Source organism: Lagenorhynchus albirostris, chromosome 3 (genome assembly GCF_949774975.1).
Source record: "Lagenorhynchus albirostris chromosome 3, mLagAlb1.1, whole genome shotgun sequence".
Classification (NCBI taxonomy): domain Eukaryota; kingdom Metazoa; phylum Chordata; class Mammalia; order Artiodactyla; family Delphinidae; genus Lagenorhynchus; species Lagenorhynchus albirostris.
Genome location: NC_083097.1, coordinates 153,410,996 through 153,413,168, shown reverse-complemented (window position 1 = coordinate 153,413,168; position 2,173 = coordinate 153,410,996). Strand labels below are relative to the sequence as shown.

Sequence of the window (2,173 nt, the reverse complement as noted above, 5' to 3'; positions counted from 1 at the left end):
CCCCAGAGCTCCAGCATAGAGTGAGCGCTGCTAAGCCCGGAGCTGTTCGGGTTGGGGGAACACTGCCAGTCACTTTCCCGCGAAGAAGCTGGGGACTGGCCGAGGGAAGGGCGGCTGCACCCCAGGCAGCCGGTCCTCCACTTGCCAACACCGGAGGCCCGCAGCAGCGGTCCGGAAGCAGGCGAGGCCTCTCGCAGGTCTCGCGCCCCCTTTATTCACTCACTCGTTCCAACAACGCGTCACAGGCGGCACGCCCGACAGTCAGTAGCTAATGGAAACCTCTCTGAGCCACTGACTCCATTTGAAGGACCCGACCGTTCAGTATTGTGCTTCATGGGCGGTTACCTGAGCCGGCCTTGCCGACGCCAGCAGTCGCCTGCTCTGCGAAGCAGGGACCAGCCGGAGAGAACCGAGCTCCTCGGGCCTGCGCAATCCGCCCGCCGTTTTCCCCTCCCTTTCCGGTTTCACTCGGCGGTCCCAACCCTGGACCTGGCTCGCAGGCTGTCATACGAGGATCCTGTGGCTTCACCCTGTCGTCGTTGGCACCGTCGGCTGTTTATCATAGCCCATCAGTGGCAATATCTAATCCAGCAAGCCTGGTGTTTATTTCTGGGGGTCTTTTCCTCGGTGCCCTGGAGTAGAAGCCACTGCTGTCTGCTTACAGCTCCAAGATGTTCTGTACCTCAGTGATCCTGAAGATGGCACCTGCTAAGGGCAAACTGACACTCCTTTTGGCTCTGAAGCAGATAATCATCTGTATGTGGTCTTCACTGTCTGTTCACCTCCCAAACTTTTGTGGAAAGGAGATCCTGGTGAGGGCCCTCGAAGAAAGCAGTCAACTGAGAGCCAAGGAAGAGAAGGACCTGACAGCCCTGGCTGAGAGCAGGAAAGGGCTAATGAAGCAAAAGAAAGGACACTCAGCTCCCGAGAGTCAGGACGAACAGAGAAGTGGCTCGAACCCCGGTGGGAATGCGCAGTCTGTGTTTAGAGGGCCGATGGCCAATGGGGTCCTCTCTTCCTTTGTGCCCGGGCCTGGGCCTCTGAAGAGAGACTTCTGTTCCAAGAGCTTTGAAGATATCCTGATTGGGAAATCCCAGACCTACTTTCTGAGCTCATGCAGCAAACGAAATGCCATCTCCAGTTCATACAGCTCCACTAGAGGTTTCCCACAGCTGCAGAAGAGTGGTCCAGGTGCAGCGGGGCTCCTGGGCCCAGCCTCATTGCATCCTCGTGTGCTTTCAAAGAAAGCCAGTGAGGAAGGCTGTCAGTCTAGCCCTTCAGCCTCAGTGGAACCACAGAAGAAGACCAAGCGTGAAAAGGTTGTGGATGGCCCCTTAGAGCAGAAACAAAACTTATATTGCTCACAGCCATCTGATAGCTCCAGACACCGGAAACAGAAACGCAAGATTCCTCTGCTGATGCCCTCGAGACGAAATGGCCCACTGATTTTGCCCCCACCACCCCAGCTAGGTTATCGAGTCATTGCTGAAGACTTTGACATGGAGAAGAGAGCTGCTATCCAGTGGATCAACAAGGTCTTGGAAGGGTAAGACAGAAGCTATCTCAGACTGCAGAGCCCCTCAGCCTTCTTGTTTCCACTCTGCCAGCCCCCAGAACTAATTCACAACTGAGGAGCTTCTGGAAGATGTAGAGCTCCCCAGGCCCAGTGGTCTTCCCGTAGCTGGCTGGAGCAACCACTTCTATGGGCTGTTTGTCCTGGTTTTCCCTGTTTGTCTTGCTCCACCTGGCTTAAAAAAATTTTGTTCCTTTTCCCTGGCCCACCAGGGTCTGTTCCCCAGTACTTTGCTGCTTGGCCCCTCAGTGGTTCCCCGGTGGTCAGGATCCTTGCAACAAAAGAGGGACACTTTGGACCAGTGTTCCTCCAGGCAGGAGCAATATACCACTGCTATAATATAGTATACCAACTATACCACTGCTGCTATAGTTGCCTCTTCCCACCTTCTCCATTTTCTTAATTGGGCCCTGGTCCATCTTTCTTAGAATCTATATATTCTCTCTCTCTCTCTGAACATTTGGTACCACATGAACACTCAGTTGATGAACAAAGTCATATATGTCACATACATATAGTCACATATTTATATGTCATATATATTTATATATAGTTATATATAATGTAATATATATTATGTGTATACTATATATTATATAA

At 52.3% G+C, this 2,173-nt stretch overlaps 1 protein-coding gene across 1 annotated transcript; it reads left to right on the top strand.

Annotated features, from left to right (window-relative positions):
* Nucleotides 1-333: 333 nt before the first annotated feature.
* Nucleotides 334-1,550, top strand: LOC132518616 (nuclear envelope pore membrane protein POM 121-like). Its single transcript, XM_060146587.1, is given in 2 exon segments — nucleotides 334-637; nucleotides 640-1,550. Coding segments are annotated over 2 exon segments (1,215 nt in total).
* Nucleotides 1,551-2,173: the final 623 nt, after the last annotated feature.